The 26,301-nt window shown below is 39.3% G+C and overlaps 1 protein-coding gene across 1 annotated transcript in view; it reads right to left on the reverse strand.

Moving 5' to 3' along the window:
- Positions 1-26,301, reverse strand: part of LOC147155715 (partitioning defective 3 homolog) — a 262,547-nt gene that overhangs the window by 131,623 nt on the left and 104,623 nt on the right. Inside the window, exons 6-13 of the mRNA XM_086065957.1 lie at positions 23,512-23,615; positions 22,214-22,297; positions 18,224-18,349; positions 13,959-14,156; positions 13,708-13,874; positions 10,891-11,030; positions 10,373-10,501; positions 341-529 (exon numbers count right to left, since the gene is read on the reverse strand). Coding sequence (XP_085922083.1) covers positions 341-529; positions 10,373-10,501; positions 10,891-11,030; positions 13,708-13,874; positions 13,959-14,156; positions 18,224-18,349; positions 22,214-22,297; positions 23,512-23,615 — 1,137 coding nt within the window. The remainder of the gene's footprint in view (positions 1-340; positions 530-10,372; positions 10,502-10,890; positions 11,031-13,707; positions 13,875-13,958; positions 14,157-18,223; positions 18,350-22,213; positions 22,298-23,511; positions 23,616-26,301) is intronic.

Below are 26,301 nucleotides of genomic sequence, written 5' to 3' on the forward strand. Positions count from 1 at the left end.
TTTATTGGAAAATACAATTTTATTTTTATTTCCCCCCCCCCAAATTTAGGTTACATTTTTCATTTAATCTGGCTCTCTTCACCTTCAATTCAGAAAGTGTTGTGGAACCCAGAAGATACAATGAAAACAGCAGAGGCCCCAGAAATGAGCCCTGTGGAACACCATACATTCCGTTATACATGCGAATTCATACTGCACATATTCATCCGACCACTTTCTTTTTTTTTTCTTTTTATTACCTCTACCGAATCCCTGAGACTGATTCACCGAACCCCTGTGATTCGATCAAACCCAGGTTAAGGACCACTGTGCTAGGTGAAAGAGCAAAGGTGTTACTTACCTTGCTAGCGGCACCTCCATTGATGATGGATTTGACGAATATGCCCAAGTCGGCATGGCTCTCCTTGGACCGATTACCTTTGACGCTGACCCCTAGGCCCGCTGATCCGGAGTCATTGAGTGGGATCTCAAAGGTCATGAACTCCCGTGTGCCGTCAGGGGTCAACACCAGGTCATCATCCCCCAGTTGCTGTAGAAATTTAGTAACAATTTCAGTAGATCTAAATAAATTGAATGTGAAAATTAGGATTCTATATCATATAGTGTGTGATTTTTGGTCGGAAATATTGAGCACATTTAATATGTAAAACTTAAGATCTAGGACTTAAGATTTAAGACTGTCTGTCCTGACCCTTTTTGGACCCTGATATCAGGTCAAATTCATTCTTTAAAAAACTCAGCTCAAAAGGATAACATCAAAGGTCAATCTTGTAAGATATAAGCTAGTCGGCCATCAGACATCCTTAGTCAGGAAGGTACAAAATCGAGACAAAAACTTCCCCGTTGTCTTTATGTGGGTGCCTTACTCTAAAGCCAGAGACTACATTGTGTTTTAGAGCCATGTTCCCTGTTTGCAGATGGAGAGCTTGAGAGCAGTTCGGTGATGTCGTGATGGGCCAGATAAAGTCCATTTGAAGATTAATGACAGTGAGCGCAATCAACCCCAGAGACCTCACTGCAAGACCTATTTAAATGGATTCGTATCAGCACACAGACATGCACTCTCGCACGCAGCCAGATGGATGGCCGCCAGGTGTGTGCCCCTCACAGCTGCTTGGATAAAGTGTTACGCACGGGGAAGAGGAAAAACACAGCATAAGGTGTCTTTTTTTCCTTCCTCCATGGGCTAAGGAGTTATTAGGATGCAGCAGTGCATTCAGGTGGACGTTCTTTTGAACGCCACCCAGTACACCAGGTCTTCTACACCCTCTTTTTTTTTGTGTTCTGCTATTTTCATGTTCCACTATTCCCCTTTCATTTTGAACACATCTGTACTACCAACCAGCTTGGTTTTGATCACAATCTGACCCACTGAGCTTGGGAATCCATTCAATCCCACTGTCCCTCTCCACCTAAAAGATAAAAGGCAATGATCCTTTCCAGATGCCTTAAGAAATCTAAACTGAATTTGTCGGCCAATGTCACTTTCAATGTTAATGGCAAAAAATACCAAGACACTTTATTAGGTACATATTTCTTCACCTAGATGTAATATAATAATAATAATTATTATTATATACATATTTCTTCACCTAGTAATAATAATAATAATTATTATTATTATTATTATATTACTAGGTGAATAAATATTACCATAATAATAATAATAATAGTTTATTAAATATGTACCTAATAACGTGTTAAATTTACCTAATAAATACATGAAGACAAGATCTACTTTCATCCAGCAGTTACGTTGTAGAGATAAAACCACTGCGATTTAGCGCGCGAGTTTAAGGTGTGTGAGTGCTTGAAAGCACACTCCCTCCACAATGATGACAGAATAACCGCCCACTCAGAGCAGTGTTCCAGGAATAGCAGGCCAAGGCAGGGGATGAAAGAGCAGTGAAACATTTTCATTAGACAGGAAAAAAAGTGCTGCTCGGCTCGAATGAGGATGTCAGGCTGCCTGACAGAGCCTGTTGCATTCAACCCGGCTCAAACCGACCTGGATACTACTGCCTCAAAAAGCCAGTTTGACAGTCTGTGCAGGGAACATCACATAAAACTAAGTGCAATGTTCCACAATTGCTTTAATTTGGTTCAGTCTAAATTTGTACCTGTTAAAAGTACATTGTGGCGTTGCTGCGATGATGTTTTTGCTGTTTCGGTGTTCCTGGCTCATAATTCCTTTGTTGCCATGGAGTGACTAATGAGGACTGACTGTCTTCTAAATACCAAGGAGAAGCAAGAGTTGCAATCACTGGCAAAATGTCAGATTTGTAGTTCAAAAGACAGGAGCACAAAGCAGGAAAATCTACGCTGGCGACGTGTTCATTTAAATGGAGTTGTTTGGTGGTCTTCACTCTTGACCAAACGGATCACACAAATCAAAGACGAACAACACTAATCAAAGTTCATCATCAACTAAAATGTGTGAATTGAGAAAATTCTGTTAAGATAAAGTCCTCAACAGTATATTTTAAAAGGGTTACCTACCAAGTGAATAATACGAATAATATTTTTTATCTCTTAAGAGCAAAAAATGATAAACGATAAATGATAAGAATAAAAAATATTTAAAAAATAATACAAAATAATAATAAAACAGAAACAATTGCTTTAAAACAAAATACAACTTTATGAATGAGTTTTTAAGAAACATTTCCCAGGGCTAATGGCTAATGCAGTCCTTCTCGATTATTTTTTGTTACGCCCTGATTATTATTTTTGGTCATCACCCCCGCCCCCAAGAATTCTGCAGAGAAACTAATACTACTTCCTCCCTCCATGAGAGCACCACTGTCACCTACTGTCGCTGATGTACAATTACACTATTCTAGCACAGCAATATAAATACAGCAAGATAGAGAGATAGATAGTTAGTGAGAGAGATTTACCTCCCACTGCCAATCACTGTAAAAACAACCATATTTCATCATTTATTCACAGTCAAAGAGAATACATTAAATCCCATACTAAGTAACATTAAGACAGAGACACCTATTTATTAAATCATATTTTTAAGGGAGGTGGCATACAACTCGGTGAACAAAGCGGGACAAATACAAGAAAATGCTGCTCATTAGTCTAGAAAAAGACCACCCCCACCTCTTTTCTCTGCTTAATTGGCCTTTTTATTTTGTTTCCACCTGACTTCACTCGTCGCATGCGAACAAGGAAGGTGCGCGGAACAGGTGTGAGGAAGCAGGAGCGACTTGGAGGAGGGAAACAGGCAAATGAATCACAATTAGTTCTTTTCACACACAAATCTGAGTTCTCTGCACCTCAATGCCTAAAACAATTAACACTGCTGGAAACTTCTCTCCACACTTGGCCTAATTTGGTGACATAAAGGTCATTGGAAATAAATTCAAAGAGGCTAAAAGAAGTCAGCCATGGGTGTAATTGCAAAATGTGTGATGAGTATTGTCACACAAATTCCTTCAGGCAGTGTAATATTTTGTGACAAAGGGTCGAGATACTACGCACAAAAAAAAAAAAGACTAAACAAATCCAAGATTTTTGAGCTGCAGTGGAGGTTTTAGAAGCATGAAGGCAACAAGCTACGTTGTTAGGAGATGGTTGAAAGCAACCTTGCTACAAAACACACCTTAAAGAATATGACTAATAATTTGTTTATATATCTTGAAATTATGTCCAAGGATGCGGTTTAGGACTCAAAAAAAATATGTCTAATTAATTACGCTGACTTCTCATCTACAGAAAAGGATTGGGGCCAGGGAAGAGAAAAAAAAAAGATTGGCAGGATTAAGACTTTATTCTTAGAATTCTGACTTTAATCACAGAATTATGACTTTAAAGTGGGAATTATGACTTTATTCTCAGAATTCTGACTTTCTGACTTTCCACTTGACACACAAAGTCAGAATTCAGAGATTAAAGTGAGAATTCTAACTTTAAAGTCAAAATTCTGAGAATAAAGTGACAAAGTGAGAATTCTGAGATTAAAGTCAGAATTCTGAAAATAAAGTGAGAATCCTGCCAACCCTTTTTTTCCTCTTCACTTGCCCTAATCCTCTTCCGTATTCATCGAATCAGGCTGGATGGGTCAGCAGATACAATGAAAACAGCAGAGGCCCCAGAATTGAGCCCTGTGGAACACCATATGTGAATGGCGCATTTGTTTATATGTGAATTTGCATTGTACAGATGCGTTTCTTTTTTTCTTCTTGACATACTATGAAGGGATTACAATAATAAAGAAATCACACGACGTACCATCACAAAAGCGCACCAAATTCCCTGCGCCACAGATAGGCCAAGAAATGTAGAGTGATCACCGGCAGCAAATGATGGCGTCGGGGTGTTTCAAGGTACAACAATTGATCCTCTTTTGAAGATAACAGCGGTTGAAAGAAGGGCTATGATATGCCCGACAACACTTCAACCTATTATGTGTTGTTGAAACACATTGAATCCTCATCTGGGGAAAAAGTAACCGTCGCCACAAGTGGCCTTTAACAACCTTGTTTGTCAGCATGGGACTATGCTGCAGTGCAGCCTCCCATTCTTTGCACTGACAGCAAACATAATTATAGGAACAGCTGCTGAAAAGTGCTAAACGAAAACAGGTGGCACTGACGCTTCACGCTCGGAAATCATTAGACAGGCCGGTATTGTCTTCAATAGCACTTGGAAGGATTATCTTTAATTATGACAAAGCATGTTTTGCATCTCTCCACTTTGATCAAACTGCCAATATAATAAGAGAAACATCATGCGAGGCTTCAAAGATAATAAAAGGAAAAAAAAAGAATCCGATTACTTTGTTTTATCAAACGCGCATGTACGGTAGACTCGCGGAACTCTAAGTTTCAAACAACAACTCAAAATAAAAGGACTAGAATCCAGATGCTGAAATGAGGAAACTGAGCCTCCTTTGCCTTTGCTTTCCACGTTTCAACGGGTTTTGTGCATTTTCTTTGGATTTGTATCTGCATGTACCCGATTATAGTCAATGGTGAACCAAAGGTTAAAAAGGGAAAAACAACTGAAATAAAAAAACTGCATTTATTGCTTAAAATCTCTGGCAATAAACTCTCTTTGGTTGTTTCATTATAAACATTATACTCTCAATAGCCAGTTTTAGTAGAACAAAAGTTTTCATTTTTACTTATTGAAGGACAAATTCAATCATGCTTGACCTTCAAAGGTTATATTGATGTTTGAACAGCCTGCCAGAATGAATTGTATCAACGTTGCAAGGTTGCAAAATAAAATTAAAATTAAAAAAATAAAAAGTTCCAAAATGGCACCACACATAATCGTTATTACCAGGCCCCATCTTTAAAGTATTTTTGTTATTCATCGAGTGAGTCGATTTAAACATGTTGTTTAAAATATCTCCAGCAAGTCAAAGATGACCTTACTCAATGCAGTTAACTCTCTTTCTAGAGCCTTCCAGTTTTTTCAACTATAGTTATTTTGTAATTTGACTAAGTGACGTCTCCTTCTCAAAAGGTTTTTGCAGAGCTAAAATACATTGATTTATTCAACAGTCTGGAAGAGAAAATAAATGTTCTGTCTCTATCACTTAATTAACAAGAACACTGAAGCAAGAAACATTGTTACACAGTAAGTCTCATCTAATTATATTAACACCAAAGATGTGGGGGGGGGGGGGGTTGGCAGTTGGATGACTGCATTATATCAAGTTAGTCCCACATATCACCATCTCATTCTTGTACTCTTAAAGTCACAATGTAGCTTGGTGGTTTTTTTTTTAATTGAAAGAATCACTCAAACGTCATAAACACATTCCCAAATTTAGTTTTATCGTCCTATTTGTGCACTTGCCCTGATGTTTTCAACATCTTCAATCCAGATGCAATTGCAAATGAAACTCTCGATGACAGCCAGGATGATAAAGTTAAAGTTGCCCTTGAGAAAATGAAATGAAGATGAGTGAACTTAAGTCAATAGATCTCTGTATCATTTGTCTTCCGGCTTCTATATGACAAGCCATAAGTTGTAGAACCTTGAGGATGAATTTTGTCAGAGAGATGATTAAAAACACTTGAGAAAACAACAAAAAACAGCACTCACAATTATTAAGAAGGAAGTAAAATGCTTAATTTGATGCTAATGTAACTGTCACGTGAGGTGCTGAGAACGCAAACAAGTCACGGGAATTGGGAAGCAGAGAGTCTTTATATACAAAAATAAATAAATAATAGAAAGTAACAACAGAGAGCAGGGCTGGATTCAGATGGCCTCGAAGAAAAACACTTGACGGAGAAACCTCGATTGAGAGAGCAGGGCTGGATGCTAAGAAGCAACTTTGAACACATGGAAGAACAGCTTGCGTGGGAGAATAAGGATAAGAAACCTCGGCTAAGGAACCTCAACGTACCGACAAAAGTGTCACTCAAAAACTAGAGCTAGGGGAAGGCACAATTTGTATATGAAAGAATAAAAGCCTATATTGACCAAATAAGAGCGCCGAGACAAACTAAGAGTGACTAACAGCATAGAAACTGACAAAATTCTCATAATAAGCCAAATTGGCAGAATACTCGACAATGAAGAGTGGCTAACACACCATCATCAAATATTATCATTATACAGGACATAGCAAATGTATAGCATAACAAATTCCTCACTAGCAACTGTATAGCAATTAAAACATAAAAATGATTAGTCAAATTAAGACTAAAACATCGAATAGCAATTGTATATCAAATACAAAATAAAAATTGACTAGACAAAATAAGACAAATTTCTCGCTAGCAACTGTATAGAAACTACAAAATAAAAATGACTAGACAATATAAGGCTAACACCTCCCATAGCAACTAGCTGGCAAATACAAAATAAAAATGACTAGACAAAATACGACTAAAACCTCGCATAGCAACTGTATATGAACTAAACAATAAAAATAACTAGACAAAATAAGACAAATTCCTCGCTAGCAACTGTTTAGCAACTACAAAATAAAAACAACTAGACAATATAAGACTAACACCTCCCATAGCAACTGTATAGCAGCAAATAAAAATGACTATATAAAATAAATGGCAAATGATACTTTGTTTGTATAGCACTTTTCCGCCCTACAAGGCCCTCAAAGCGCTTTACATTCGACTACTCATTCACCTACTGATGACGCAGCATACATTAGGAGCAACTAAGAGGGTTCAGTATCTTGCGCAAGGAAAATTTGATGTGGTCACAATGGAATGGGATCGAACTCACAACCTCAAATTGAAGTCACACAAAATAAGACAAATAAAGGGTTAGGGTTTAATAAAATAAAAATAACTTGACAACAAAACTAATACCTCCCATAGCAACTGTATAGCAACTACAAAATAAAAAGGACTAGACTTCTATATACAGCAATTTAAGTGACTCAGAGAAACAGGGTTAATTTGTGATTATTTATTACGACAATCTTCCTCAATCACTGTGCAGCTGTTAAACCATAATATGGTGGATTTTAAACCAGACCACCAGGGTTGGCACTTGTGAAACGGGCCATTAGCCTGCTATAATGATCAGAATCGCTGTCATGCGTTTGTCTGACGCATCCGCAGCATTCACAGAGGCCATAAATTCATCTGTCACATCAATCACGGGCTGCTATTAATTGCGCAATTAAGATTCTCATTGCCTGGCAGATATAGCCACTAATGGATCAGTGACAAGTGTGATATGATCATTAAAGGGGATTTTAATGTACTGTTTAATTGCTCTTATGTGGACCACACTTTTAGGACAGAGACTCGTCAAGCCCATTTGTTCACCGCAGTTCAGACAATGACCATGTAAAAAAAAAATCTTATGGGCCATTGAATGATGTAAGAGACGTAAAGTAGGAACAGCAGTCTAAAGCACAAGGATGAATGACTCAGCATTTTTTTGGGGGGGGGGGGGGGGGGGGGTCCAATAAGTATTCACCTTCTATTTGTTGCCATGTAACTGTAATCTGCACAATGCCTTCAGAATCCAAAATTCTGACATTGACTATACACATACTGTTGTCTGTCATTATTCAGTCGGATTAACCTTTAAATCTGCCACTGGTCGCTGAATCAGTGGAGGCTGGTGTTTGTGGATCTTACTCTGCTTCATTTATCCTTCCTTCTTTCCTTTAGTCTTTCCTCTGGTCTCTTGAGGTCTCCCTAATCTGTTGGAATTTAGATGTTTTTGGGGTTGGTGAAAGATTCTGTTTTTGTAAATCTGTGGCAGAGTTGGCAAATCCATGTCCAGAACGTAAAAACTTTTGGCTTCAGCCCCAGGTGTTAGCTAGCTGGCTCCCTAGCTAGCTCCCCAGGTGCTTGTTTACCTGCTAGGGAGCTAGCTAGCCTGAACACAGTTTGGCTTTAGCCCTAGGTGCTAGGATGATAAGTCCCCCCCCCCCCCCCCAATGGTAATTGAAGTCATAACCAAAACATGCTGGGAGTGTGAGATAATCCCGCCGGAGTGTGCAAACTAAGGCACACTGAAAAAAATACACAAACCAAAGCATGATACGAAGAGATTTTTGGCACTCACATTTAACATAAGCAGGTATGTATACAAGTGTGTGACTGTGTGAGGCATGAAACACATGCGACAGTTTGAAACATAATTGCTTTCTCACACACACACATAGCAATTACCCACTATGCTTTTCCACCATTTTTTGCAATAACTGTCACTGACAGGGCTTTGGCCTCCTTATCTGATTTTTATGAACATACTTGTAGGGATTATTGAGATTTGTGAAAGCAGTGCTGGGGAATGTGTAACAGAAAGAGAGAAGATAAATAACGGGGAGGGTGAGCGGAAGAAAAGACTAATCTCCTGAGGAAAGTAATGAAAAATATAACTCACAGTCGAGCTCATCTTGGAAAAGTTGGCTGAACCAAAACAAAGACCAAAGAGATTATTCGACTGTCTCTTCCATGACGGCTACTCTCTAATTCGTTCATGCCTGAGAAGCTAGGAGAAGCGCAGCAGCCACACTGACAAACTACCAAGTCGATTTATGAAGTGACACGTTGCACGTCAGGCACGTTGATGACATCATTGAATGGCCAGAAACTGAATTGGTTTGGTTACCTTGAAGTTACGAAGGTATCAGCACCAAAACATTGGGACATCTGACACCTGTGAGGAAAGAGTTGTCTCCCCCTCTCTGGAGCTAGAACAGTTTCCGCTCTACTGGAAATGATTTCATTAGATTTTGTGGGAATGTCCTAGCGCTGGCCGGGCAAATTATTCCACAACCAAACACATACATCCATGTTATTTTATAGGAATTTATAGCTATTTGAAGTTATATATACTATACAAGATCAAATGTGTGTAAAACAGTCATCAATTCCTGTTGAGGTAAAAAAAAGAAAAAAATGCCACTAGGTGGCATTAGGGTTTCATGTTGGATGTTGGTGATAGGAACAGTACATTTTTCATTTTAAATTAAGAGTAAAATTAATTAGAAAATGAAGCATTTTATTCATTGTAAATTACAACTAGACCCCAGTTACGACAATTATATATATTAATATTATTTATTATTGCTAAATTGTGTTAGTCACTTCTTTGTATAACATTGTATGTCTTTATTTTGTTAGCTTTTATACAGATTTGTATTCTCATTAGTAACGTAGCTTAGTAACCTTTATCAATAAACATTCTGTCCAAATGAATTAAAAGCAATCAATAATCCTTCACATTTGCAATGTCTAAATGCAATGACAATTGGCCGTCTTAATCTAAAATGAAAAACTACAAGTAAAACCTTTGCGCTGCTGTATCCAACTGAATGAATAGTGTAGTGGTAAGTGCGCTTGCCCTGTAAGCAGCAGGTCCCTGATTCGTGACCCTGCGCGACAGGAATTCCCCAAGTATAGGGCTTGCCAAATAAGGGGTGCGTTAATCAGCGTTTAAAAAAAATAATGTTGCATCAAAGGGACTTAACTCGATATAATGCCTTAAATTTGACACTCCTAATTTTTTATTAAATAAACCAGTGAATGACAACATTGTGCGATGGGACTGATATAGTACAGACGCCAGGCTGAGTATAGAGTGGGTGTGAGGTTGTGGCATCAGGGCCCTCTAGTCTGCCAAGGTGCTCTGACAACCGAGCCTGCTGTCAGAGCCGTAGAGGCCAGACTGGACGAGGGCAGTCGCCTCACCATCTGGTGTGTGACAGCCAAAGTCACCCTGTGTGGAAGCTGCATGTGGTGCGGTAGGAATGTGTCTATGTCTATGCATGTGTCTATGTGTATACCTGATTGTTTGTTTTCTCCGTACATCAGCAGGTTTTGAGTGTTTATACATCGCATCTCATGCTTCTAGTTTGGTGATGTAGGTGGGCGAACTTGGAAAGTCAGCATTTTGACGGGGTACTGACCACTTCTCGAGGCAGCAGAGGGTCCTCCTCGCGGCTCACCAACAGATTGACGGTTCCACCCATAGGTGCAGCTCGGAGCAAGGCCACCACCTCTTCTTGGGTCTTACCGTTCAAGTCGACTCCACCAACCTGCATCACATGTATTACTTATTGTTAGAATAAATGTACATAAGATATCCCATGTTATAGTATTGCAAGACATGACTCAGAACGGGTAGGAGATTGTAATCTGTGCACATCTCTGTCCGCTCTCCTCACGGGTAAAAATAATCTAAGTCTCTTGTCTTCTTTCCTTGTCTATTATTTATTAAATGTTCTAGGTGGACTGAACCTGACACTTATTAATGAACACACACTGGCGGCCAGACAAAACATTGAGGTCAGATTGAGTGATCACCAGACCAATGGCAATTTGGAACAAATCCAAACCAATAAAAGCATATTTAATCTTTGTAATAACATACAGTACCTTCTGAATAATATATAGGGGAGGGCTGAAACCGTTTTGACATTCCTACCTCCAGAAGACGGTCTCCAGCTTTTAGTCTCCCGTCTTGGATAGCGGCTCCCCGGGGGAGAATATTTTTAACATAAATGGGGGCACTGCCGGAAACAGGAACATCTCTGGAGGTAATGCTGAACCCAAGACCTTCTGGACCTACGGAACGTAACAGGAATTAACAATAACTTAGTATTTGACATAAATATGACATTGTCATTCAATGTGCTCAAACTCATTAAGTGTTTCAATAAAATATGTAGGCTATTATTCGGTGTTCCTTCCTTATGATCCATCCTTACTCAAATTGTTGTGGCTCAATAAGAGAAAGCACTTGAGCTCAACGCTAAACAAAAGCCTCTTTTGGTTTCAGGAAGGTGACCTTTGAGATTCAGCAAATGAATATGAATTGCCGGATGAGGGTCAAATGGGTAAATACAATACCTGATAAATCAGAAGTCATGTGACCTGACCTTTATTTCAGAGGAGACATGAATTGGTCGATGCAATCAAAAAGTTGTTCAAATGTCAGCTAAGTATTCTTAATTGTGTTTGGAAATCCTTTGTAAATTCAATTTCTTTCCCTTCATAAATTTGACCTGAAAGATATTTTTTTTGTGTACCAAAATAAGGAAAATATGCTTTTATTACTACATACTGGTAGTGCTTTTTTTTTTTCCATTCATCTTGGGGATTCTGCAGATATAATCAAATCTAATTGAATGTTTTCTAATGCAACTACATTAATGCCTGCAATCCACTGCATAACACTTGCAGACGTATAAATGCATACATACAAACATACACATGTATCAATTTACTGCACTCTTTATATATTAGGGCTGTCAGATTACAATTATCATAATTAATAGCATCAGTTGCATAGTTAACTCACGATTAATCTTAAATTAACCAAGCACTATCTATCCTAAATGTACAATAAAATATTTTTCAAGTTTTCATAGTCATGTTAATTAACAAACATAGACAAATGTGGTTAACAAATACATGTGGTTGTATCTTTTAGTTCACTGATACAATAATTTTATAGTAAGTAGTTCTAAAAGTTACAGTTAACAGTTACGGGTAAAAAAGAAAAAAGTGAAAGAGTCTTCCACTATGTGGCATTAGTGCTTCATGTTGGACACTGGTGACAGGAAGACGACATTTGTTTCCCCCAAAATTCAAAGCAATTGGTATTTGGAACATGAAACAACTTGTGGACTGTAGGCCATTTTGTTCATTGTAAATTATGACTCGTCACCAGTCCCTACAAATACATATATTTTTATCACAATATTTATTATTTATTTACCCTTTATCTGGTGGTCTGTGTTTTTAAAAGTCACTTAACTCTGGGGTCTTTTTCTAATGCTAACATTAGTATTCATGTCTAAGTAGTTGCTCATTTCACAGAGCTGTCAGCACCTCTGATAGTCCATCATGACCTAGTTTCCAAGTTTGTCTTCCTTGCAGTCTGTCGACCTGTCACTGGTTTGGCTGACAGTGATTGTGTTGATGAAGACGAAGCGCAGACAGCGAAGCGTGGCTGGCAACTTTCTTAAGGCGTCAGCGCACCAAAAAAAAAAACAGGTTGAAAGAAGCTGCTTATGAAGGTATAAATTTCAGCTAAGTTGGAGTTGTTGCTTTACAAAAAATAGACAGATATAGGTTGTAGCTGTTTCATGTGCAATCTTTTTAAACTCATTTTGCGGTGCGGAATCCATAACTGATCTAAATTTTTCTCTATCAGGTCGAGTTTTTGAGCTACAGGATACCCAATGTGAAATAAACGTGGATGTGCAGTATGTAAATTGAACACTAAGATGGAACGATCACAAGCTTTGAAAACAAAAACAAAAAACAAAAATCCTACTATGCCAGCTTTCTATTTGCAGATCTTGATATTACTGATTTATTGGAAGCTGCACACTCTCTCAACGCATTGATTCAATTGTAACTGCACAAACAAGTTGCCACAATCGTAATCATTTCTTTTTACTACAGTCTTTCTACAGCTAATGAGTGGAAGTTTGTTTATCTGGAATCTAAGCAGTGGAGAAAAAAAACTTGATGTCCTAGAAAAAAAACTAACTGCAATTTTGGAATCAGCTGCCAAATTTCGTTTTTCATCAGCATTGTTTTTTTTTTATGTACCCTAGTGTAATTTGTCGAAGAAACTAGCAAATTGTCGCCTACCGTAAAACATTCCACTGGAGTGCATTTCTAAAACTCAACAAAAGAACAAATTTACAATCAAACCTCAATAACATCCATGATTAAAACTGATAATGTTCTTTGTTAAGAGTTGCAGCTGTTAAACGGAATCACATTTGTGCAGGTGTACCTACAATGCACCGATGACGTGTCTTGGGTGGTGAAATCCATTTACGCTTGTATGTTAACCATGTGAGACCTGCACTGGCTGCATTAGTACTTGGAGTAAAAAATCAATGGCAAACATACAGCTCGTTTAAAAGTGCATTACCATTCTGATGGTAATTACTGTGAAAACAGCCTGGTCCAATCTAACCTAATTTTACAATTTCAGTAACATGTGGGAAATAATTACTGTGCATTTGGAGTTAACAAATGGCTTGAACCTTTAAAATGAGAACATCGACCAAGCCCCATTAAAATAATAAAGAAAAGAAAATTTTCACTGGTAAGCTGCACACTGACTACGTTACATTGTGTCAAAGAATCATGTTGTCCCATGAAAAGACATAATTAAATATTTGAAGAAATATGAGGGTTTCCTGTACCAAATGTTGGCCACAGTAATCGTGCTGATGACCTCATTGTCTGATTTAATTTGGTTTGTTTTTTTATTTACCTTTCTTCAGCTGGATGTTGAATCTGCGGCCTTTGCGTTTAATGTAGGAACTGCTGGACTGAGTTGTGCTTATTCTGCGCTGCAGGGAGGGGGAGGAGGTGGATGAGGTACGAGAGACATATTTCCGTCTTGACTCTGGAGTGATCCCTGCAAGGGACCCCTGCTGACTATAGAATGGGGTGAAAACAATTTTTTTTAAGAATATTTTAAAAAGGGGGTTCCAGTAAAATACACCGAGATGTGGCACAGACCTCGAGGTTCGCCCCCCGACTAGGCTGCTCCTGTCGCCCGAATGCAGAGAGTCTTGACTGAAGCGGACTCTACTGGAATGAGGTGAGCTGTTGTCACTTTTGCCTGCAAGTAGCTCGTACTGTCTCTTCATTGCGGCCGGGACCACATGGAAAAGGATGACGGAGGAAGTCATCGCCTGCTTAAAAATGTTCTGGGCTCTGGGGTTGGTGCAGTGGAGAAAGACGGGAGGCAAACATCACACATATGGACAGAAATGCATTCGTTATAACAAGATAAGAGAGACAAGTAGAATATGATATATTACAGCTCTGACGATAGAAACAGTTGTGCTAAGATGTACGGCGTAGTATGCAGAGACAAAGAGAATTGGGCTAAGCCTGTTAATGGACAACTACCAATGGTTTAGTACAGGGGGGTCATTGACCTTGTCGAATCTGAGAGCTACTTCTTGGGTACTGATTAATGTGAAGGGCAGTTTCATACACACTTGCACATTTGCTCAAATGTCCTAACATTTTTTCTTTTTTTACAGAAGATTAATGGATGGATGGGTGGTTGGACGAACGGACTGATGGGTTGATGATGGATGGATGGAGGGATGGATGGGTTCATGAAGGCTGGATGGATGGATGCATGGATGGATGCATGGATAGACAGATTGATGAAGGATGGATGGATGGATAGAAGACAGATTGTTGGGATTGATAATGTATGCATGGATGGACGGATGGATGGACGAATGGGTTGATGATGGACGAAAAGACGGACTGATGGGTTGATGGTGGATGGATGGACAGAGGGATGGATAGATGGATGTGTTGATGAAGATTGGATGGATGGATGCATGGATGGATGGGATGATGAAGGCTGGATGGATGCATAGAAAGATGGATGGATGAATGGACAGACAGATTGTTGGATTGATGATGGATGGAAGCATGGATGGATGGATTGATAGGTGGATGGATGAATGCATGGACAGACGAACGGACAGACTGATGGGTTGATGATGGATGGATGGATGGACAGACAGATTGTTGGATTAATTATGGATGGATGCATGGATGGATTGATAAGTGGAGTGTGAGGGTCCGCACACTACTACAAAGGGAAGATAAAAGCTGATAGCAGTCAGAGTAAAACAGTCACGGTTCTTCATACTCATCTGGGCATTGGTGGAGCATGCATGATGTCATCTAAACCACACCATTAAATATGCTCTAAATAAGATACATTAGAGATTTATTGATTATTCAAAAATCAAAATAGTGTCCGATGGTGTAAGGTCATCTTTAGTTAGTCAAAAAAACAACAACATTTAATATACCGGTAATTGACAAAAATATCAATATCTCTAAAACTAGAGCCACCTGGATTGGCTGGCAACCAATTTAGGGTGTACCCGCCTACTGCTACCGAAGCAAGCTGGGATAGGCTCCAGCACCCCTGAGAACCTTGTGAGGAATAAGCGCTTATGAAAATGGAAGGATGGATAAAACTAGATTCAATTCTAAGAAACGGATGTCATTTTTGGACTCAGCAGCCCACAGTTAAATATCACTGGCACTTGGACAGAAAAAAAGTTGATCATTGTAATAAAGGATGCCAGGAAATCACAAGTACAGAGATTATTTCTAAGGGTGATGCATACATAAGAAAACAGACGTGATGAATAATAAGTTTCCATTTTAGCAAATATATTTACACATAAGAGAAGATAAAAGTATTCAAAACACATGTTAATTCTTAGCATGTTTTAGGTACAAATGTCAATGTTATTCCCAGACACAAAAATACTTTAGTCTTGTTTACCAGTGGCACTTAGCATATAGATAGGCTGGTCAGGAGCAAGTGCATGTGGGGGGGAAATTGGTGCGGCGCGAGTTTGCATTACAGACACCTAATACAATACCAGGAATATCATGCTGGGTCTCCCTCAATGTCACCGCTAAGATGACTCCGCCACAGCAGGCAGCCCTTCATTCAAAAACAGCCACGAATGTCCCTCCCATTTTCATTCATATGGAAATTTGGAAATGCCACCGCGACATGAATAATGACCAAGCGGGCACGAGTGTCTATACGCGTGTGTTTACATCACACAGGTGCAGCGCAATCAGCCTGCGCCTAAGCTTGATTGAATGACAAATTACCCCATCCATACATCATTCTGTCAGATTAAGTGTATCAAAATATTTATCCAAGACAAACAATCTGCTGAAGATCCCTTTAAATTGTTACCCTGTGAGGTTCACAATCAAGGCAGGGGGGGGGGGGGGGGGGAAACAGAGTAATGAAGGGGGACGAAGTTTACCTTCTTCACTTTAGTGAGATGTACAATTGCAATCATACATGATCTGATGGCAACGCGGAGTGTGTTTGGTAGTGGAGGGGGGGGGGGGTGTTTAGAAAACGGCAAAACAGCTTCTCCGTGTGCTCGTGGAGAACGAGGGAAGCGTGTTAATTGATGAGAAGAACCTTTGCATTTCCATGGCTTTGCACCGTCTGTCGAATGCATTAACATACTTGGGGAAAGTAACCGTGACAGTTTTACAACCAACTTGTCGACGCCGCGAGAGAAGAGTTTTTGACCCAAAACAAAACACATGCGCACACTGAGAATGTTGTACAAAACAAAATTGAAGTTTCTGATCCTAAATATTGTGTTTATTTTCTTTTTCACCAGTTAGTGGCTGGTCTCTACTACATGTAATGTTACTAACGTACTTGATAATTAGACAAAGGAAAAAATGGTGTGGGAATGCTAAAAGCTGAATGCATGTGGAATGCTTTAAAAATCTTATAAAGTAAATCGAAAGATAAATTACGTGAAAATTTGTAATTATTAATTGGAGTTGTATGATCAATGAAAAAAAAAAAGAAATGTTGAACTGCAAGCAGTCCAAGGTGGGATTCAAACCCTCACCTCCTGCTGCACAACCAACTGAACCACAGCAGACTTGCTGTTGTCATTGAAATATTGTGGAAAATGGTATAGAAGGATGTCTTGCTGAGAGCCAGAGTGAAAGTGAAAATGAATGGAGAAATTCTAGAACTATTATTTAGGACAGATGTACCTAATAAACTGTCTGAGCAACCCATGTTTTTATGGCTTATGCATTGCCCATATGTAAGTATATTATGTGTGAGTATGCGCATTTAGGCTTTGGACTCTGGTCAAGTGAGGTCAAAGGCCCTGCGTTAAATCATCAGCCCACTTTAAGAAATGAAACAGGAGCAATGAGTCGACAGAAATGAAGTGAGCACGTCCCTAGTTTTGGAAGGTGAAGCGTTGGTCAACGACTGTGGGTCACCGAGACCTATCGCTGGAAGGGATGCATGGCAGGAATATTTCAGTTTTATTGTGCAGTTGAGTGTGTGGTGTCTGTGTGTGTGTGAACAGTGTGTCATGAAATATACGGTATACTTTGCAGATGAGTATAGGAGTGCACCGATCGATCGGTCCGGCCAATTTATCTTGCCCCGATTTCCTTAATTTTGGGGGATCAGTGATCAGCCGATCCCTTGATAATATAATGTTTTTTTTCCACCGATCTCATTTTCCTCAGAGGTCTGAAAAAATCTGCAACTGTCCTCTTCTGCTGAGATGACTAATAGGCCTTTCTTCATGTGCACAAAAACATTATTTCACAGATATTTGTCAACGTTTTACAATAAAACAAGATGACTAAAAGTGCTTGTCATGAAAAAATCGGGATCTGCAAAAATTACGACCGGCAGGTCAAACTTTCTGAAAGATCAGGGATCGGTTATCGGCCGGAAAATTGTGATCGGTGCACCCCTAGATGATGTTTGTCATAAAGAATAGCAAAACTACTCTGTCTTCCATTTTAGACTATAAGTTAGTACAAAATAAAGAAAAAATAATATTAAAGTAAATAAGTAAAATTAGGGGTTTCCGGTTTGAATCGTTTTGTGATTCAAAAGACGTGCGTGAGTTGAACCAAATGTAATCGTTCCACTCTGAAATATATCGCGATAGATATACAGTATCTTAGAAGAAGAAAAGTAATTGCCTTGTACGCTGTGTCAAACTGCACCGTACCATATCGAATTGAATCGTGATCCCACTGACTGACGGACCGTCGATCTTTTTGCACCCCATGTATCAAAAACCGTATCGAATCGCCTTTTATGTAGAGATGCAGACCCTTAAAAACTACAGTTAATACTCGTGTAAGTGTCATAATAAAGTACAGGTAAAATGTGAGGTATGAGGTACGACCAAAATAATACAGCTTACTGTTCAAAGCGAAGATTCCGTATATCTCCCTGGTTTATTCGAACAATGCAATCATTCTCCTGGAAGAGATGCTCCTGCTCCGCCTTGCCTCCACGCTCCAGACGCTTGACGAGCAAGCCCTGCGTCCTGGAAAGAATCGCACAACAGATCAGAAATAATACACCATTGAGAATTATCATTCTTGTGTTTTGCACTCAACATTATTCAACTGCACAAAGTTTTTCCTTGGCCTGGAAATTTTGCTGACTAATATATGGTGCCTCTATCGTTCATTTTGCACACCCATGCTGTCTTGAGGCCTACTGGAATGACGTGGCAGTTTGTGAGAGGCAATCCGGAACAAAAACTAAAAGTGATAATCTTGTGGCTTCTGAGAGAACGGTGAATGTTGCTATCACCAGAGCTTAACGCTGAGAGACGCTGATGTTGTAATAAATATCTAAGCGCTCCCATGTTAGCGCCATCTCAGCAATCCCTTTTAAAAGGCTACCTTTATTTTTTACATACCATCTCATCAATTCTGCTTCCAAATGAATACACAAGTGAGCTCCTCCGGGGATAACCATTTGTAAGAGACTTTTTGTACACGCTTACCGTCAACAACAAAATCAAATGCTCTTGTCCAGCCTATGGTCTGAGTTTTGGGGTGTAGTCGAAAACAAACATTTCAAATGTGAAATTAAAAAGAAAAAAAAACAGTCAGGGTCGATTTCTGTAGGAATAACAATTTCAGGGTCTTCACTGGACTCGAAAACAGCCACTTGTCAAAAATGTGTCCCTTCTTAAAAGGGATGTTGTTAGAATAAATGTACATAAGTTATCCCATATTTACTCTTATAGTATTGCAAAGCATGACTTGTGCTCTTGCAGCTGCAGAACAGGAACTGTGCCCTTATCACAAGATAAGGACTGAAACATTTTGTTGTTGAAGCGCCCTGTAAAAATAAAAAAATAAAAAGAGGGCTTGGGAGAGGGTGCCTCTTAGCGGGTTGGAGGTTATAACTGAGCACATCTCTGTCCGTTCTCCTCACAAGTAAAAATAATCTAAGTCTCTTGTCTTCCTTCCTTGTCGATTGTTCATTAAATGTTCTAGGTTGACTGAACCCGACAGATGTCAAGGGCAGGGGGACCCTGGGAGGCCGTGCTTGCCTTGTTGGGCCGAGGTCAACGGCTACCCTCTTCTGTGGAGGTTCTATTGCATGCCAGATCCACCACACCAGCATCTACTGAAACTCAAAAATTATTTTCTTCTCCGACTGGTCGCTGAATCAGTGGAGGCTGGTGTTTGTGGATCTCACTCTGCTTCATCTATCCTTCCTTCCTTCCTTTAGTCTTTCTTCTGGTCTCTGGGGGTCTCCCTAACCTGTAGGAATTTAGATGTTTGTGGGGTTGGTGAAAAATTCTGGTTTTGTAACTCTGTGGGTGGTAGGTGGTGTCTGGTTCTTGCTGGATTTCACTTTGTTTTATCTTTCTTTCCTTTGATCCTTCCTCTGGTCTCCTGACAACTTCACAATTCTGGCGGGACACTGAAGTATCCGGTTAAGGTGATGGGTCTGGGATTTATAACAGGTTTCAGGTGACATGTTGACTCGGGAAGGCTGCCGAATGAATAACACTGAGCTCTCCCCCCAAAAAATAAAAACAATTAAATGTGACCCTTCTTAAAAGGGATGTCAAGGGTAGCTTTTCAGACCTCTTAAGCATGTCAGGCAAAACAGGCCACGCTTAGAACATTGCCCTAATTGGCTTCATAATATGGACATTCACGTTCACATGGCGGACTCATCTCAGCCCCTCATTGGGGGTACACAATTACATTCAAGCAAAATTAAGGCTCAAAAGAGGCCCCATCGTCATCCTCACTGTTTGATACCACGTTGTCAGGTCATCTTAACTGTGTTGAACACAAGAGTAATTGTGTGCGCCTTGGAAGCAGACATGATTGTGCCTCATCTCAATAAGTGTTGGCAGTTTAAAAACAATGTGTTGCCCACTTGGAGATTACAGCATCGGCAAACCTTAATGACTTGGGGAAACAAACACAGGAGACTTTGATCATTGATCAGGGGAAACCATTTCATTTGTTTTTAAGATGATTTTGTCTACATACTATTATGGTGATGCTGGTAATATACAGACAATTTGAGTATTAAAAGTTTGACCTAAATGGCATCCTTCAACTCTGTGAATTCATTAGATGTAGAAGAACAAGGAACAAAACGCTGTATATTCCTTGCTTGTTTGACTCGTCACTTAATGTAAATGCAGTCAAGCAGAATGATAAGTGCTGTGGTTGAATCATTTGCGTTTTTGTGTTTGCTGTCCGGCTTTGACTGTCTGACCCCTGTGGTTGTAGTCGAGACACTAATGACAGACCATTGAGCCTAATGCATCTTATGCTAACACATAACAGGAAAGGGGCCGGGCTATTAGCATTATACTATGGAAGAAAAGTTATCCAAAAAGCTTATTGAAAGGAAAGTATGCAAGAGCATACAGAAGGCTTTGATGCAGCTTCTCATATGAATAGGTGGCTAAAAGCAATGGTAGTTATTACAACAAAAAAACAGCCAGCAGGTAGCAGCAGAGATAAGCGATATAAGATCAGCCAGGGCCATGTTGCAACAAGCTCTTTTTGCCAGTGTTTTCAACAGGAACGTGAATAATGATAAAACGTGACTATATTCTAATGATAATCGCTGCAAAACGGATGCAGATACCAATATACTTTTTTTCTGATGAAAGAAGAGACGCTAATCTCTCTTTTGGTAGGTTCCTTTTTTTATAGCAATAGAACACAATATTCTGTGGGACTTGCAAAACCTGTCAAAATCCAGTACTACACAAAGTGCAATTTTTGCAGAAATTGCGTCGGAATGCTGAAAGCTGAATGCTAATAGCTGAATCTTAAGCTGAATGCTTATGAAGTAAATTGAAAGATAAATTATGTGAAAATTACTAAGTATTAATTGTGGTTGAAACATAAATGAATAAAAATAACACTTGAACTGCAATCTGTCTAAGGATTCAAACCAAAATGGCTGGCAGTCAATGAGTTCATGGGTTTATTGTATTATTTGCTATGACACATGGCAAAAACGCAATGAAAGAAAAACGGGACCTGAGCAATAAAGGGACAAAACAATGGAGTTGGTGAAATCCGCCGGGATGCCCAAGGCTCAAAATGGGACTGTCCCGGTGAAACGGGAACTCTGGTCACCCTACCCATGACATGAATATTGAATGAATTCTTATTTTGCTCTTCTGACACAGGATATTTCAAGGTGTCACATCTTCTGAGGGCAGCGATGACAATAGATCAAACCTAAATATAGTTTCCCAACACTTGCTTATGGGCCACAATGGGATTAGTCCCCCCCAAAGAAATGACACATATCCAATCTTCATGACGGCCACGCCCCTCTACTTCAAATGTCATCCCACTTCATCTCCTTGCTCTGTCTTTCCAACTCATTTCCCCCGTCTCACGTTCCGTGGAGCTGAGTAGTCACATTCACCTTGATTCTGCCTTGGCGAGCAGCGTGGATTAGTGTTATGGGCATGCTTTTAGTTTGATTACATTTGGCCGCGTCCACCGTCCTTTATGTTTTTGCTGGAATAACCATGAACTTGGATACACTGCTCTGTCAGTGACAGTATGCATTGGTTAAAAAAAAAATGCAAGCCAGAAAGCTGAATCACCTTCAAGGCTGAGCAGATATTATTGTGATTGAGGACAAAGGTTAGAATAGAAAAGAAACATAACAAGCCTTTAAAAACTGTGCAGTCAAGAGTAAAATTACTTGAGTCTATTCGCTTTCCCATTGGGAGCAGTCCAAATTGTGCGAAAAGAAATATTGTGGGCTGAGGCGGGTTATCTCTTGGCAGAGAAAACTCAAATAAAGTCAAAGTAAATATACAAGCTTTGATTGACGAAAAGTAATTCAAAAACCTTTGCTAGTTAGGTATGTCAAGACTCCATCTTTTTACCTGACATCTTGCGAACTGAATGGCACCACGTGGATCCCCAGGGGCCCTCCTTTATTGGACACCTCAACTGGCTTGAGCATGGCTCTGCAAGATGATGATGGATGGGGTGAGACGACGGCGGAGGCAGGATGTGGTGGGAGACATGCATGGAATAATAAACACATAAATTACATGATTTTAGAAAAGCATGGTAGTCAACATGACTGGCTGATGGAATTTATGAGAGGTAGAGGTTAGCATGGACTGCCGGTGGTAGTTTGTATTGTCGATACAAAGTCCTCTATTACGAAAGTCACCCCAGTGAAACTCTGGGTCGACGATGGCCTCAAATGGAGACTCCATTTAAGTGATAAAATCAAATTGGTGTAGAAACGAAAACAGACTAATTGAAAAATGTGCAAATCATGGGGCGGGGGGTTAATTTGTGCAGATAAAGACAAGGAGACAAATGAATACAAGTGACCACGGTGCCTCAAGCATATCTTGTCATTCTCAAGTGGTGAGTGTGTTTTAGTTCTTCATTTAGTGTTTTTTACAAATGCAGTTCTGGCATTGAGATGTTGAGTATAAAACACAGTAGTTAAGAGGAGTTTATAGAATGGCTTCCTAATTTACATAATAACCAAACATCACAAATTAGGGCCAAATCCGCTTGGTACAAGGAATTAATTTGTTGGAGTTGTAAAATGATCAAGTCAAGAACTTTGTTTTACAACAAAAAAAACAACACAAGCTAAAAATAAAAATAATAATAAATAAATATTTGTTTCAATGAAACAAATCATAATGAAATATAAAATACATGTAAATAAAATTAATTAATTAATAATAAAAATAATAATTACCTTCAAAATGTTAAAGTTGTAAAATTATCAAGTCAGGAACTTTGTTAAAAAAAAATAAAAATAAAAATATAACACAAGCTAAAAAAATAAAAAAAATTAATTAAATTGAAAAAAATCATAATGAAATATAAAATACATTTAAACAAAATGTATTATTAATAATAATTCCCTTCAAAATTTTTAAGTTGTAAAATGATCTAGTCTGGAACTTTGCTTAAAAAAAGATTCAACACAATAAAAAAATTAATATTTGTTTAAAATTTTGAATAAAATCATGATGAAATATGAAATAAATTTAAATCAAATTAAATAATAATAATAATAATAATAAATGCAAACATTGAAAACAACTTGAAACAGAACAAAAAAATTATAAGAATTAAAAATATAAAACAAAAATAATAAAAATATATATATATTTTTTTAAAAAGGTACAGAATGGAGGTCACGCACTCGAGACTTAATACTGGTGAATGGTCCAATGAGGAGTCAGCTCTTCCCACCGGCTCTATCCTTTCAATTCTTTGTTCATGTGTTCGCCTTGCCTCTTCCTCCTCCTAAAAACAAAAGAAGAAAAAGACAATTTAAAAAAAAAATGCCCTTGTGAAAAACAAACAAAAAAAGACGATAACTCTCCCATACTTTTTCATTCTGTCATTAGTGCTGTTTGGTAGTGTTTTTATCTGCACTGGCTTTTAAATCAATTACCTGCTGGAACAAGTAAGAGCCTCTATAGCAGGAAACTTTCAGGGAGCGAGACATTTAATAACATAGGGAATAATTGTTGATAATATATGGTTACGGCAAAGTAGCTTGAGGTTAATCAACAACTGATAAGCACAAAACTTGATATTTAGTTTCAGTGGGAAAAAAGAGGGAGCCATTTTAATTATGTGTGTTTGAGCTTGTCAGCCTTCAGACATAATGTTGCATCCTAAAGAAACCATTTGCTCCAGCACCTTTCTTCCCCATCTACCCTCCTATTTCTCTCTTTTTCCTGAAATGTCAAACACTTCCGAAAAGGTCTTGGCTTTCTGTTTTTATGGAAATTGAGGGTATCGTTGGCGATATACAGGGGTAATGCAAAGTGACTCGCTCCCTCTTTATTTATTCGAGTTTGTAGATAAAGTCGGATGATGAGTCTACCGTTGGACCTCCGCTTACCTGACCTGCCCAATGGCTTCCCTTCTCCAAGCGTCCAGTATGAAAATGAATCTGTCATCAAGTCAGGCCCACCTTTAATTATGCTGCATGTCAGTTAAGGTCCTGGTTTGCCTGTGCGGCCATTATTCACAAAGCTTTTTAGAAAGGCCCCTGAGGTGGGCTGGCTATTTTCATGCATAGATATGAAGTGGAGAAAGGACATGGCCTCCACAGGGAATTACCAAAGACATCCCAAAACGGAACTCTCTCATAGGAACAAATAGAGGAAAATGCAACTCAAAGGGAATATTTTTACATTTAAGTTATAAATTCCACAACCCATATGCACACTATCTAGCATCTATCTATCTATTAGCTAGCTTCTATTTATAGATCTATTAGCTAGCTATCTAGCTATTATGGCTAGTGACCCTAGATAGATAGAGCTGCTGACTCCCTCAGTAACACAATGACGGTTGAGTCTCCTTGTGACCTGAAGCAGAAGGTGACCATCACCTTCCACCAAATGCCAACATGTGCTTATTGTGCGTCTTTACTGAGCACGGAGTGACAGCATGAGCGACAGCCTAAAAATACATTCACCTCTTTCTCCTTCAACTCTCCATCGCCTCTCCCGTTCTTTGTGTATATCTCCTTTCCATACCCTCCATTTCTCCCTTCCCTTGAGTGCTTTTAGCACCCTGTTGGTCCCATGGTAACCAGCGGAGTGGGGAAAACAACAAGGCTTTTCAGATTGCAGTAGCACTCAGTCCAGGCTTGCTCTTTTGCCCTTCTTGCTTGTCCCTAATAAACCTCCATTCTAACTTGCCCAGCAACCTCCTTTATCCAATAGAGTAGGGAGGGGTTAGAGATCAATTCTGGACCCCTATAAAATCCACCACATCTGAGGCATTGGGAAGGAAAAGCAGAATGTGAGGGTCAAGGCTTTATTGAGGAAGGGTGAGTGTGAGAAAAGCAAGAGAGGGAGTGAATGAGACAAAGCCGCAAAGTGCAAAGTCTTGTTACCTTCAAATTGGTTGGCAGGTTAGAAAGCCGAGAGGAGGAAGAGTAGGTAGCAGCTGTCTGGCATACGCACACATACACTCACATTTATAATAAAGTCCACTTTGGGGGATGGGACAAAGACTGCGTGTTGAGGAGCTGTCACCCTCCAACCAGCTCATACACTAAAGGAAACCCACTGTAAGTATGTACGTGAGTGTGTGTGTGTGTGTGTTGTGCCATTAGCAATGGCCAAGTACAACATGTCGCTGTTAGGGGAGCTGGGGAGGAGGAAGGCTCCCTCCTGAGCCCGTCTTTGGCATCAACGGCTTAACAAGGAAAGTGTGAAAGGTCACGAAGAATGGTGGGTTTCTGCACCCCCCCTTAAGGGCTGAAGTCCACATGCGTGTATGTGCATGGGACGACTTCATACGTTGAACGGGCCTCTCTGTCAAACCATTCCGTTAATTTATAATGACCAGTCTGTGCCAAGCAGAACAATGGAGGCCAAAGAGCAGGATGTTGAAATGTCTTGGAATGAACAATGGATGTTTTCACTTCATGTAAAACTCCAGGAAGTAAGCAATTGACGCAAAGCACGGACTTGTTGAAAGATGTACAAAGACACACCCTCACCTTCATCCTGATCGGACAGGTTGAAAATATTAGTTTAACTGGGTTATCTAAAATGTACCTTATGTTGTAAACCAGCTAATGGCAACAAACAATGGCTACATGTGGAAAAATAATCATTTGTCTAAGGGGGAGGTAGAGAGGTGAAAGGGAGCAAACATAATTGCAGCGCCAGCAGGGCTGCAGTTAGACTAAACACTGTATAACATAAAAAGCACATACAGGACATCACAGTACTATTGTGATGCACTCTGGCACCAATGTACTAAGACAATCTGCTTGTAATAACTCTTAATAGTCCAATTAAGGCTCCTTTAACACCACAAAGCAATTGCCAACACTTGAATTGTTCTTCGAGACAGAATTTTCTGTTTAAACACCCAGCTTAACTTTTTTTTTTGTTTGTTTTTTTAAATCAGGAATAGCGCTACTCCGGCACCAAGGGTGTGTGCTAAAGCCTCATCA

The sequence above is a fragment of the Leptonotus elevatus genome, chromosome 21, assembly GCF_054856555.1.
Source record: "Leptonotus elevatus isolate MCC_2025b chromosome 21, RoL_Lele_1.0, whole genome shotgun sequence".
Classification (NCBI taxonomy): Eukaryota; Metazoa; Chordata; class Actinopteri; order Syngnathiformes; family Syngnathidae; genus Leptonotus; species Leptonotus elevatus.